This window comes from Triturus cristatus, chromosome 1_2 (genome assembly GCF_964204655.1).
Source record: "Triturus cristatus chromosome 1_2, aTriCri1.1, whole genome shotgun sequence".
Lineage (NCBI taxonomy): Eukaryota > Metazoa > Chordata > Amphibia > Caudata > Salamandridae > Triturus > Triturus cristatus.
The window spans coordinates 578,427,883-578,440,630 of NC_140580.1; the positions used below are offsets into that span (position 1 = coordinate 578,427,883).

The 12,748-nt window shown below is 43.9% G+C and overlaps 1 protein-coding gene across 2 annotated transcripts in view; it reads left to right on the top strand.

The window, feature by feature from the left end:
- Positions 1-391: 391 nt before the first annotated feature.
- TRIM8 (tripartite motif containing 8) overlaps positions 392-12,748 on the top strand; it is a 94,111-nt gene continuing 81,754 nt past the window's right edge. The window contains exon 1 of one of the 2 annotated variants that reach the window (XM_085606542.1): positions 392-2,834. In XM_085606542.1, the coding sequence (XP_085462668.1) occupies positions 2,259-2,834 (576 nt within the window). In that variant the 5' untranslated portion in view covers positions 392-2,258. The remainder of the gene's footprint in view (positions 2,835-12,748) is intronic. The other variant, XM_085606541.1, reaches the window with a different exon arrangement.

The window sequence follows — 12,748 nt, forward strand, 5'->3', positions numbered from 1 at the left end:
ACACCTAAATCAGCAGGGCACACATTTGTGATTGTGCGGTTGCTATTGCGTAGTTCCCATGATGCATGTGCCTGCTTTAGGAGCAGTCCCGTGGACAAGACTCTCTGACAGTCTGCTTTAAGCGCAGGCCTGCGTGTTGTTTCCTGTGTCTGTTTTTAAAGCGGGCCTGTGTGCGTGGTTCCCTGTCTGTGCCCGGGGTCCGCCCCCTCGGAGGGCCCTCCTTTGTCCTTGATCTCTGTGTGCGGGAGTGACGGCGGCGGTGGGAGTGCAGGCGGTGGTGGGCCCTCCCGCGTGCATTCTAGAATTCAGGGGACTGGCGCGCGGAGGCAGCACCCTTTTAAGAGAGGAGGAGCCCGGGACTTTGATGTGCGGCGCTGGGCGGCTCACGTGAGGGGTGGGCGCGGCGGAGGGGCCGGGCCAGAGCCCGTCCGCAGCCCCAGCTGAAGCTTCGCCAGGCTGCAGCGCTCCTCGGCCACCGCTGAAGGAAGGAAGAAGAGTCGGCCGCCGCCCGCCCCTGTGCCTTCCTGATCGGTCTAGAGGGAGCCGCCGAGTCCCGGCACCGCTAGGACCGCATAACCGAGGTGTGCGGAGGTACGGGCCGGGGGGGCGTACTGCGACCGGCTCTGTTTACAGCAGAAAACAAGATGGCTGAGAAGAGCGACTGAAAACCAGCCGCCTCCGAGCATCGGAGCTATTGGGGCGAGAAGCCGAAGGTCCGGAGCTGTGCGGCCGGCGAGTCCTACTGTGGTATCCGGGGGGGAAAGTCCCTCTACACGCCTGCGACATCCCTTAATTGTACCCTCAACCCACCTCCGTCATCTAGTCCCCAGGAGGAGAGCGCCCCCCAGGCTCAGGGACGCCCCCGGAACATTTGCGCCCCTCTCCTTAAAAACGGTGATCAATTTAGGGCTGAGCCGGTGTTTTTAAGACTGGCCCCAGGCTGTCTTTTGCATTTTGTTTTTAAGACAAACGTTGCCTTTGTTTCCCCCCCCCCCTTACAAACAAACGGGATAATAGAAAGAAAAACTTGAATAAAATCTGCGAGGATACCCGGCTCTGTGATCTCGAGCAGGAAGACGAATTCGCTTATTATTGCAAGAATTTCAAAACAAGATGGCTGAAGGTGGCCGTGATGAGTGTGTTGGATTTTTTTTGATCGGATGAAAAAGGCACAGCTGCGAGCTCGCCGTTAAGTTTCCCTTCTCCGAACCGAGACCACCACCGTTTAAAAAAAAAAAAAATAGAACCTTGTGTCACTGGAAGCCGTTTCATTTTCCTGTTCTGAGGCAGTCTTGTGTGGATTGGGGCTGTCGTTTGCGCCGGTCGACTCCCACCCTCGGTCTCTGGGCTAGATCTGAAATAGCTTTCATGTCCGAGGGGGAGGGAGAGTAAAGGAGGCACTGAAGGGGGGAAGGGTTATGATTAACAGCGGACACATTCCTCCTCACCCTGATCAAGGCATGCCTGCTGACCAGCACAGCGTTTCTCCATCCTCCGCCTAAAGGCTACAATGTGCATCGCCTAGCAGACCCAAGGCTTTTATAATAAATATTTTCCTCTCACGAGGATACATTGTATAAATAGCTATATTCTTTTAGTGAGTGATACACAAGAGAATCTGCCCTACCTAGTTCGGATAGGTGGAAGGACTGGTTTAATTTTTTTCTATTTTTCTCGCCCTGGGCTGGAATTTAATACACGTGATTAGCTGGTCTCTCCCACGGAGCTGCTTCCCCTTCGCAGCACAGTGTGCCGAGCAGCCTCTACAGCTTTGAGACTTTTCTGGTGAGGCCTCCTTCCTCTTCCTCCCTAGGCCTTTTTCTCAACTGCCGGGTTTACACTCGGTGATCTCGTTCATTAAGGGTGTTTTGTAGTGGTACAAACGCAGTTCATACTAAGAACCATATCTGCGCAGATCCTATTTGACGGCTTGAATGGAACTCGGACATTGTGTTTCTTCACATGGATACCGATCGCTGCTAGGGGGTTTAACGCTTCTGGCATTGATATGCTTGCGACTTCTAGGGAGCCATCTTTTAAGCAACATTGCCTTGCAACACTCTTCTAATTGAAGTCAGAAATATCGGTGTATGTACTGAACTGCGTGATGTTCACCAACTAGCAGAACTTGAGCACACACGGTCGTCAGATCCGTGCAGCGAGATAAAATCTCATTGCTTAAAAGGTGCACGTTAAATTAGTCCCATCTCCCAAGCGTCTTCCGTTCTTTGATAGGACCTTGATTGTACCCCTTTGCGATGGAGTTGGCAGAGAACTGGAAAAACTGTTTTGAGGAGGAGCTGATTTGCCCCATCTGCCTACATGTGTTTGTGGAACCAGTACAACTGCCTTGCAAGCACAATTTCTGCAGGGGTTGCATTGGCGAGGCCTGGGCCAAAGAGGCTGCTCTTGTTCGCTGCCCTGAATGCAACCATGCCTACAACCAGAAACCCACCTTGGAGAAGAATTTAAAGCTTGCTAACATTGTGGAGAAGTTCAACTCGCTCAATGTGGAGAAGACTCCCTCGGTCTTGCACTGTGTGTTCTGCCGCCGGGGGCCACCCCTGCCCGCCCAGAAGATCTGCTTGCGCTGTGAGGCGCCCTGCTGCCAGTCCCATGTACAGACTCATCTCCAGCAGCCCTCCACAGCCAGGGGCCACCTGCTGGTGGAGGCAGATGATGTTCGGGCCTGGAGTTGCCCTCAGCATAATGCCTACCGACTCTACCATTGTGAGGCAGAGCAGGTGGCGGTTTGCCAGTTCTGCTGCTACTACAGTGGGGCCCACCAGGGACACTCGGTGTGCGATGTGGAGATCAGACGAAATGAAATTAGGGTAAGTGATGCAATGTTCTGCCCTGCTTCGATGTGGTCAATTCTAGAATCCTAAGTGGTAGCTGGGATGTCCGGACGTGGATCACTTGCTCACTGGTACCAAGCAAAGCCACAATGTGTTGGGGGTTTCTTTATATCCCTTAAAGGTGCAATAAGATCTGGCTGTGCTGGCATCGATTTTCTATTTTGGGGGTAAAGCTTGATTTAACTTCGCTTATACATGCATCATCTTTATAGTTGGACTAGTAAGAGATTTTTTACAGCTGTATTGAGGGCACAGGTACTTGCAAGCCTGAACCAACCCCTTAGACTCCACTAGGACCGGGGTAATAATAGTGGTAAGTTAATGTACAATGTCCTGTGGGATCCATTCAAATGTTAACAAACAGGAAGTGTACCCAAAATTATGAGTCCTTTGCATAATATAAATCAGTCAATGTTGCAATTAAAATGTGATCAAGACCACTTATTTAAAGTATGACTATTTGTATTAATAGGTTAGAAAAGAATATTCATCAAAGTTCAGACAGTACCTCTCTAGTGTGTTGGGTGTGAACAATTCTTTGGGATTAATCTGTACATATTGATGATATCATATAACGTACTGTTTTTACATCCTTCGTTCGTGATGTTTTTTGGGATATGTGTACATTTTTGTGCCACTATGAGCACTGCACCGTTTGCACTTTGTTTTTGTGTGTTTTACCCAAGACCAGTGGCTTCAAACTTTTATAAAGCCGCCTGCCCCATAAACAACCCCCCCCCCACCCCCGAATTACTAACAATTATTCAAATACATATGCAATATTTAAATATGCAGTAACGTTCTGTTACCCTTTTTATAAAGGCAGTCAAATACATGATTGCCAAACCCACTATTCTGGTCAGCCAAGCCTTAAAGTATAAAAGTAACCACAGTGTGATTATCGAGAGTGGTGGGTGGGGCGGGTTGAGGGATATTTGGAGCCCCATCCTTCTCGACGCCTCCCATTCCCTCCACCCCCCCCCCCCCCGTTTGAAGACCTCTGCCCCAAAACTAAGGGCTCACGCCAGAATAGGCCTGAATGTTTGGATCTATTGTTTCAGTTGCTTCATGTTCTGAAGCCAAATCTTGAATACTTTTATTTCACCATGGTAGTCATATCAACGTCTGAGCCATACTGGACTTGTTATATGTTATTTGTGTGTGCTTGTATGATCCTGTAAAGGTTAGTGTTCAGACCAGTTTGGGCACGGTCCGTTTTCTAGACATGGACACCTACAGCGGATGGTTTTGATATCAAGAATTGACTGGAAAAGTAATTTGTGTCCCATTTCCTCTGATGTTCTGTCACTGAGCATTGTGATTCATTGGCCGTCTCGGACACTGAGCAAGACTGAACACTGACTATAGAAAGGATTAAGCTGCTGGTCTGATTTTACAAAGGTCGATGAAAAGCAAAATGGTAGCGAGTTGGCCACTTAGCATCAGGGAATGAATGTTGGATGATTTGGGGGAGGATGGTGGTAAGAGTGAGTTCATAAGAATGTGGTCCCTGATAGTGTGTGGGGGGAGGCGGGGAGATGGGTTAGCACTGCCCATACCCCGTTGGCAGAGGTTTAAAGGCAAGCGGTAACCAGAGACTAGAATGGCTAAGTAGCAACCGCCTGTGGCCAAGCTATCCCAGGCAAGTGTATGTTGGTTGAGATGCATGGCTAAGTAGTTAATGAAATTAGGGAATGTGTTTTGCCGCAGGTAATCTGCGAATGAGATTGAATGCTGGGCTAATGGTTAATGAGGAATTGCGTATCCAAGTGGCTATGTGGTGAAACATTGTGTGCCACTGTCATAGGTGTTGGAATGATTTCAATGCATTGGAAGGGTCCAAGACCAATGGTATATATGGACATTATTTAATGGTATTTTAATTTTTTGTTGTTGTTTCTTGGCTCGCTGCATGCCTATGAATTTATCTGGGCTAGATTGACACCATCCTACCTATAAATGGAGCTTGCATTTCAGATGAATCTATCTAAACAGTAGGTGCTATGTTTGCCCTAGATATATATAGATGTAGACTTCGAAGACTGATATGCTTACCAGTCACCCTAGAACCTCTTGACTTACCAGTCACCCTAGAACCTCTTGACTTCAGAACATTAAGAGAAGCCATGCCTCTCCTAAAGTTTTTCACTTTGGTTATGACTGGCTCCAGTCAATATTGCGGTTTCCTAGTGGCTTTGTTGTGCTCTTGTCGGAGTATGGTTTTGAATTAACACTTTGTGCCCTACTGGTACATTCCTCATACAGCTCACATTTTCTTACAAAGCAAGATGTCCTAGAACTTTGATATTTAGATGACATTTTTAGTACATCCTGCGTTGTTAAAAATTTCTATAGTGTATTAGATATTGAATTCTGGGCCTGCTACTAGGAAGAGAACAGTTGGAAATTAGTTGGTGAACTTGTTGATTGCTTCCTTATGTGCAAGTCCTGCCTCTTGCTTGACCTCCAAAAAAAAACCATATTGGATGCTCGGCTTTAGGGTGTATTTTAGACTAGGGCGTTAGCCGGCTGATGGGAATTTATTGATAAGGATACATGCAGCAGAGGGGATATTTCTAACAACCCATTACAGTACAGATTACATGGGAGTGTGTTGTACATAATAAATGTCAAAACAAAGCCCTTAGAATTTTTTCAAACATTCATGTTTTTACGCGGTTCTTTAAAAGTGTTTATTATTATTATTATTATTATTTTTTGTTTCCATCTCGATATGGTCTAATTTTTCAGCCAACAGGGGTCTTCATTGATAGTATTGGTACTTTTGGGACTTTCCAGCGTGTGTTGCATTAATGTGGTGGTAATGTTTTGAAGGCAAGTGAGAAATGCTTTTGGTTCTCTTTTTCCTCGTCTCTTAAGTGCCATATTACTAGTTCTGAGGGCCTACAATAATCTCACAAAGCTATGCACATTAAGTAGGAGATCAGTGTTACGTTTGCTTGCATCTTAACATCGTTCATGTGACAATTTGACTTATTTAGTTGAAAGAACCATGCATTGTTGAACTGGAAAATCTCATAGTTAGAGGTGCGTTGTACAGTAAATATGCTGATTAGGTTGACTATTGAGTCGTTTGTCATCGGAGAAATCACGTTTTTGCATTAAGATTTTCAAGGACACAAGGGCCCGTCCTGTCGTTGGGTTAATTGAAGTAAGGTGTTGAGAACAGACGGAAAGCTGTACTAGAAACCAATTTTTACCTCCATTCAACCACAGAATATATGGTTATTACTTTAGACATTTAGGGTCTGTGTGGTTACCCTCCTTAATTGTGATGTCTAGCTTCGGTGTCATAGAACCATCCCAGCTATTGAGAAAGATAGTAGTGGAGCAATCGTCGGATTTTGCTGGTAAATGTTTCTCTTTTATCCGAGTCTAAGATTTTAAAAGGTAGCTTATTTTTGTACTACTTGGAACTAAAGCACATAGATTTGTATTGAATGAGACAGGGGAGCACGGTGAAGAAGAGTGTTGCCCCTGTTTGGGGACTGCGGAGACTCTTAATCATGTCTTATTTTTTACTCCCGATCTCGATTTTAAAAGGATAGTTCCCCTTTGTAAAAATTTGGGAGTAAGGAGATATAAGGAGGCACGCAGAATTATGAAGACTGACACGACACGAATGATTGTTTTTTGTGTAGCAAAGTTTTTAATGGCCCAATGGATAAGGCGTGCCAAGTATTCTTCATCCGAAAGTGACCATGCAATGGTACCAATGATGTAAAATATGAATCAAATTTTTTTTAAACATATTTTTTTTTTACTCCTTTAACATATTTTATTTACTCCTTTAAAAAAAAGAGAAGTTGTAACATAACTGGTTTTCTGTTTTAAGGAATATTTAAGAAGTTGGCTTTTATAACCAATGATGCACATTGTATAATTAGGTTGCTATTATGTGGACCAACTATCCTCTTGCATAAATACTATCGCACCTTGATTAATTGATAACATTGAGATTGCAGACAGATCGTGACTGTTTATTTAGGGGTGACATATTTTATTTGTTCTGTTTGTCATTGTCTTTTTTATGGTGTACTTTTATGATCCGCAGAGATCGAAATAAAGTCTTTGAACTGAATGAAACAGTCTGGATACCCTTTAAGACAGCCCAAGGAAAGGGTGGAGACGCCTGTGTCTATGGTGCCGCCTTGCACAGAAAAGAAGTGATAACTGCCAACTGTCTCCTTTTTAGATGGTCTCAATCAAGAGGGGACCTCTCCCCCGAAAGAGAAACTCCTTTGGCAATCCTGTTCTTGAATGGAGTTGGAGGTAGTACTGGAGAAATCAGCAAGGCACAACACTCTCTCCTCCTACCCCGTACCCCCCCCCCCCCCGCCACCCCCCCCCCCCCAATATCCAGAAATAGAAGGGAGCCAGGCTTTACCAGGAGAAGATCCCAAAAGGAAAACTATTCAACCTGCTGAGGGTAAAAATACTAGCTAGAGATAAAGATCACAACTAAAAAATAGGGAACAAAATATGTTATAACCCCTCTTCCTCTCATAAGGCTTCCTATCTATATGCTTCAAACAGGAATTGGCATCACAGGAAGAGACTCTGACATCCCCTAATGGACAGACCACCATCTTGGAAAGGGCCATTTGCATGCCGTGCTGAATTATGGATTGCCACTGTTGCCCTTTGTGCACCACAAGGCTTAAATAAAAAATAAATATAAAAAAATCCCTGTGGGTCACAAGCATGAAAGTGCTGGATCAACATGGGCATTAAGGATGCTCAGCATTAGTCTGAGCGTGGAGTCTGGCAGTGCCTTGATGGGGAGTGCTTGAAAGAGTTCTGTCTCTTCTGATCTCAGGTGTTCTTGGTATTTTCCTTTGCACAGGTTTCAGTGCACGTGTAACACTGGCTTTGAACTACTACTGGTCTTTCTCTTGGACCTGTGTTGAGAATTTGGGATCAGGCCTTAAGGTCAAAACCCACTTTTATACTGCTCTAGAATACTGCTGTCTTCCAAAGGCAATATAATACACTTGGAGTAATATCAGCCTTCAAATTGTAAGTACATCAACATATCTGTGCCATTGGGTCCTCTTTGAATTGCCACTTCAAATAATTAGCACCTTGTCCTGGCCTTATAGCCAAATAGATCATTGACTTGATTTTCCTTTATGTGGTTCCCCCTTTTTTGATATTTCCCACCTTTCACTCTCTTTTTATCACTCTGGTTAAGCTCTCTGACAAATAAGATTCAGCATCTTTTCTCTTTCACAGTTAGCCCATTTATCTGATCTAATCTTTGGAAGCTTTACTGTTAGCTACTTTGTATGAGAATTCGGTGGGGAAATGGTCTGCATTAGTGCTCTGGGCAACCCAACTAATTTTTCAATCCCCACCTACCATCTAGAAGCCTGAACAGAAGAGTTTACTATTAAGCCAGAGAACTGGGCCAGCTAGACTACCAGATTTCAAGTGTGGGTCACATTTTGTGCTAGGGTTTTCATGCAAATCAGGGGCGAGTTGAAGCATGGAGGGCTCTTGGTCAAATGTGTAAATTTGAGTGTGCTTTATATTTGGCACATACTGATACATGGTACCTGTATAATATACTGAAGAAACTAAAGGTTAAAGTGACATCAGTGTTGGGTATGGTAGTAACATCTTGGATTAATAAAAATACAGAAATGCATTGCAAAAGCACAGGTTTAAGTGACCTTGTACTTAGTTGTTGAATACAAAGTTCCTGAAATTAACCAGTTAATTTTTTACTGGTGTAACTGTAACTTGTCTTTTTCCACGCACATATTTGATCACTGATGACTTCAAGTTATTGTTACAGCGTCCTAAAGGGGTTTTGAACTTGAAGCAGTTATGTTATCAATGATTTGTAGAGCGCTCGTACACCGGTTGGTTTCTTGGCGCTGAGAAAACTAGGGGGTAGCCACCCTGGAACAGATCATTCGTATGCTTGTGTGAATAGCCAGGTTTTGAGAGACTTTCTAAAGTTGAGTAGGTTGGTGCTAAGTCTGATTTCCAGGGGGATTGAGTTCCACAAGCATGGGGCCAAGGACTCAAACCTACATCCCCCCCATGGCGCTTTAGCTTGAAGATAGGCACCGTCAGAAGGTGGAGTTGGGCTGAGCATAGATTTCGTGGGGGAGTGTAGCGAGAGATGAGATAATCGGTTAATTTGGGGATGCGGCCGTTTAGGGATTTGAACACCAGGCAGCCATCTTTAAAGACACAGCCCTGGGGAATGGGGAGCCAGTGCGGCTTCCTGAGGAAAGAGGAAGAATGTTGCCATCTGGGCTGTTTGTATATTATTCGGGCCGCTTGGTTCTGTACCAACTGAAGTCGCCTAGTAAGGCCAAGTGGAAGTCCCAGGTATGTGGCATTTGCGTAGTCTAGACTAGATTGGACCAGAGATATCACAACCTGTACCAGTGCAGCTTGGGACAAGTTTAAAGGGTTAAGTTTTAAATGGTTGTGGTCCATCCATTGCCGGATGAATGTCCTAGTAGATTGGAAGTCAGATATTGTCTGGGGGGAATTATCAATTGTGAACATAAGTTGGAGGTCATCAGCATAGTTGAAGGTGGTCACTCTTCTTTCCTTCAGAGATCTTATCAGTGGGAGAAGGTAGAGGTTGAATAGGTGCGGGGAGAGCGAGGAACCCTGCCTGCAAGTTGTTTTTAGTTTAGGGGCAGTGAAGTGGCTGATTCGGACTGCCTGGGCGTGGTTTTTTAGGAAGGAGTTGATCCAACTAAGGGCTGGGCCCTGGAAGCCTGCCTTGCTGACACGGTCTGCCAGTATGTTATGGTCGACCGTGTCAAATGCGGGCTAGAGATCCAGCCAGGGCCTGGGGAAGACCTCTGTCCGCGTTTTCTCGTAAGGAGTCGAGAATCGCCAGACTCGCTGTTTCCTTGGAGTGAGCTGGCCGAAAATCGGCTTGGCTAGGGTCAAGGAATCCCGTCTATTCCAAGAAGTTGGACAGGCATTTTGCCACATGAGCTTCTAATAGCTTGGCCAAGTAGGGGAGCAAAGAGATGAGGCGGTAATTTGATAGGGTCTGCGCTAGGTTTCTTTAGGAGGGGACTACTATAGCCTCCATGAAAGCATTGGGGACACAACCCTGGGACAGGGAGTTGTTTAAGAGGGCGAGAGCTGGGTCTGGGAAAGCCATGAAGGCCGCTTTCAAGATGTGAGGGGGGTAGTGGTCCAAGGGAGAGCCAGATCTAACTTTAGTTAGTAGGTTACTCAGGGTCTCTGTGTCGTTGGGTGGGAAGGAGTCCAGAGACATGCCACACCTGTGGCAAATTTTCTATGCATCTTAATAGGATTATGAATAACAGAAAAGGGTTTCTAAATTGCGGTATGCGATGGCGCCCAGTGATGTGTGCGTAGGAGTACAGATAATCGGGTATCCAACGGTGCAAAAGGCAGGGGGGAAAAACGGAACCCCCTCAATAGACAGAAGTCTGTGGCAAATGAACATAGATTGCCTATGCACACGCTCACATGTAAAACTGCATTAATTATAATCAGTAATGGAGAGAACACAAATACATAAAGCCGTCGATGATTCAAGTAGATGGTGTCTTTCTAGTTTTTAATAAGGATCTGTTGCCCAGCCAACACGTGTTTCGTCTGGGTATACACCCACGACTTCTTCAGGCCTCAGGGGCTGACAGGGAAAGAACAGTATATCTCTCCACCGGTTGTAATTCCGTCCCAGCTGTATGGGAAATTGAATTATGCCACTCTTTTAGGTTAAAATATGGTAAGTAACACCTTAGATAATAGACCTCAGGGCGTGTAAGCCATCAGAGCGAGTGTGCTCTCGATCTCAAAACCGTGCGTAGTGAGATTGTAATTAATACAGTTTTACCTGTGAGCATGTGCATAGGCAATCTATGTTCATCTTAATAGGATTACTTCCTTGCCACCGCCAGTGTGTAATATAGGCATGTATATATCAATGTGTTATCACATATTACACACTGGCAGTTAAACTGTGTAGTTGCAGTTGGGTCAGATTCTATAGGAAAGATCTTTTGTTTCGCTAATAACTTGGGTGCCGACTGGGTATGCATGAAACGTTCTGAAATAAAAGTTCATGCACCTCTCCTGGGATATTTCAAGGTGATCCATCAAGTTGGGGGGCAGGGGGGAGATGGGAGGCAAGAAATAGAGGGGACCAAAACATTGATTTCCAATGTTATTTCCCATAGGAAACCTCTATCACAGATACAAAAAAAACGACTGAAGGGAATGACAACTTTTGGTACACAGTAAAGCTTTACTCAGAGCGGGCCTTTTGTGATGCAGTGTAAATCAGTCTGTTTGCAAGAAATTTGCATTTAACGGGGTGCTGTGGGTGATCATGAAGGGATTAAAATGGCTATATCTTTACTGTTGGTGTCCAGAAATTCTCTGATTGGCCAATTTAAAGTGTACTAATCAATTCTTATTGTCTGCCCACATCGTGAAAACTGTTATGGCAGCCATTAAAGGATTTATGGACCTGATCCTCACTAAAATGTAGCGGTTGCCAGGTTTTGAGGGTTACTTTATGGAGCACATTAAAGGTGATAACCGATTTTTAAGCACAATATAAACCATTTGTTGGTGGTGATTTTGCTCATTTTAGAAAATCTGGCGTGTCTCACAGGCAAGACCTGTTGACTTTGCCAATGCATGTTTGTTATAGACTTAAAGGCAACACATCCCAACAGATCTGTACAAGACTAGGACGCGTTCATTAGTCTTGCATTCCTTTCTTTGTAAAATGAAGATCCAGGATGCACTTCACAGAATTGTTGAGGTAAATGTTTTGCTATAATCAAGTTGGTGTTCAAATTAGTACCTGACACTCTAAAAGGGAAAAACAGTTCTTCATTAGAAGTTGCACTGAACAACTGCCACTAGAAAAATATGTATTTTTTTTAACGCATGTTTTTCTAGAACAACATTGTTAACTGGCTCCATGGCCTGCTAATATGTATAAATTAAAGTAATGCTATTCTAAATTTAACAAATCTGAAGGGTTTTCTAAGAGTAATTATCCTTCTTTATCTAATTCAGATGTGGTATTCCTCATAAGTATGTGTTTGCCATATCAAGGTTGATATGGACCGTTATTTTAAAGATATAATAGTTTATTTTTATTTTTTTAATTGTGTTCTTTTGCCCTGCTTTTTTTTTCTTTTTTTTTTTTTTTCTTTGTGTGTTCAACTGCTTTTACTTTATTTTTAATGCTTAATAAAGGTGTCTAATTTTATCTACACTGATGCTAAAGGTTTGGTTAATATCCTGATCTCCTTGCAGTTGAGCAAAAACACACCAGAATTGTTTACCTTCCTGTATGCCCATTACTTTGGCACATGAGCACATACTTAGGCATTAGATAAACGCGATATTTTTGGAAGGGCTTAAAAGCAGGAGATAACATTATAAAACATGGTCATAAGTAGATGGTGTTCCAGAGATAGTGACCTAAATTGTTTGTCAAAGACTGAAGATGTGTCCCTCAAAAAACACATCATCCATTGTTAGTAATTTTCGAGTCATTTAATTGTGGTTAAAGTGTTCTAAGATTCTTTCTCAGTATAGGTGAATTATTAACTAGTTTCATTGAAATCCCAGGAAGAAAGCAAAATATTAAAGATATTGGAGCTTTAAGGTAATGGAGAGAAAGTCATGTTTTTGAATAATGGAAGCTAGAGGACATAAACATTTTTATTGTTGTGAAATTAAACTAGACGGGAAGCTTCCACCCTCCATGGCTAGTAGTGTGGCTGTCTTCACCTTCCAATTTGTGAATAATTTGTGGCTTTGAGTCAGGGTGGCATGAGAAACCAGTCATTAATCTGCCCTTCAAGATACAATAAAGTAGAAGATCTGGAATG